This window comes from Hipposideros armiger, unplaced genomic scaffold (genome assembly GCF_001890085.2).
Source record: "Hipposideros armiger isolate ML-2016 unplaced genomic scaffold, ASM189008v1 scaffold_1771, whole genome shotgun sequence".
Classification (NCBI taxonomy): domain Eukaryota; kingdom Metazoa; phylum Chordata; class Mammalia; order Chiroptera; family Hipposideridae; genus Hipposideros; species Hipposideros armiger.
The window spans coordinates 55,865-57,196 of record NW_017733121.1 but is presented as its reverse complement, the minus strand read 5'-3'; the positions used below and the strand labels follow the sequence as shown (position 1 = coordinate 57,196).

Below are 1,332 nucleotides of genomic sequence, written 5' to 3'. Positions count from 1 at the left end.
CTAAGACCATTGGAAAACACATATTTTCGATGGTCTTAGGAACCGAGACACCGCTCCTCTATCCGTCTCCAGGCCCACATGCAGATACGCCCACATACGAGTACCCAGCGACCCCTGTGAAAGGGTCGTTCGACCCCCAAAGGGGTCACAACCCACAGGTTGAGAACCGCTGCTCTAGGAGTTGAGTTTTGAGGTCTGGAGGTTATAGTAGTAGGCATATGGATAGGAGGGGAAGGAAAATATTTTTGAAGCTAAGCCACTCTCTCTCCCTCTCTTAACCCTCTGCAGCTATTGCTCTGGCCATGAGCCGGGATGGCTCGAGTGGGGGTGTCATCTACCTGGTCACCATTACAGCTGCTGGTGTGGACCATCGAATAATCTTGGGCAATGAACTGCCAAAATTCTATGATGAGTGAATCTTCCTCAGACTTAATTTCCTTATTTTTTAATAAACTATTTGAGAACAGAAGCTGGCATGGTTGATGGGAAATAGATGCTCAGAGAGACACAGCCTAGGGGAGGGGGCATCTTCCCTCCCAGATGTCAGCATACCCTTTTTATTCCTTTGCCCCCAGGTCTAAAACATCCTCCCCAGAGGAAGGAGGGCAAGGGGAGGGCAGTGCACTAGAAGGAACCCTGTACATGACAGGTCCTCATGTACTGAGTGATTTTGAAATATCAGAAACAATAGAAATTCCCATTCTGATGCCCCAGAGAAGAGGCTGGAAGTGAGGAATTTGGACTCATTCCTTTAAGGCTAAGACTTATAGGTGGATAAGACAGCGACACATGTGAGAATTCTCTAAGAGCACCGGCAAACTCCCATGTTAAAGAATTCCTTTCATAATTTATCCATCCACACTAGAGGTCAATAAGTGATAAGTACTTAAATTTTTAAAAAACAAAAGCATTTCAAAAGGGGGCACTCGTGAATCTCAAAGAAGAACAATAACCAAGAGAAATTACATTTATTGAACCAGGAATTCACTAAATGCTTATAAGCTTTATCTTTTAGAGCACAAACAATAAAACCTGTATAGGTACTACTACTGCTTCTGTTTAAAGACAGGTGGAGGCTTAGAAAGAGTAAGTCACTCGACCAAAGTCACAGCAAGTTCAAATGCTGAGATCTGAGGATTATATTTTACCATATGTCCTTCCTCTACCACTATATAAAACGTTCCATTCCCTCAAGCTTATATATCCCCTCCTCCTGAAATCTGTAATAACTAGCCCAGCACATTTGTTGCCACTTAGGAAGTTGTTACCAGATGTGTAACTGTATCAAACTGTTCTGTATTAAACCAAGTTCTGNATTATTCTGTGACCTTG

At 43.2% G+C, this 1,332-nt stretch overlaps 1 protein-coding gene across 1 annotated transcript in view; it reads left to right on the top strand.

The window, feature by feature from the left end:
* LOC109378143 (proteasome 20S subunit beta 9) overlaps nucleotides 1-469 on the top strand; it is a 10,902-nt gene extending 10,433 nt beyond the window's left edge. The window contains exon 4 of the mRNA XM_019634601.1: nucleotides 280-469. Coding sequence (XP_019490146.1) covers nucleotides 280-416 — 137 coding nt within the window. The 3' untranslated portion in view covers nucleotides 417-469. The remainder of the gene's footprint in view (nucleotides 1-279) is intronic.
* The last annotated feature ends 863 nt before the right edge of the window (nucleotides 470-1,332 follow it).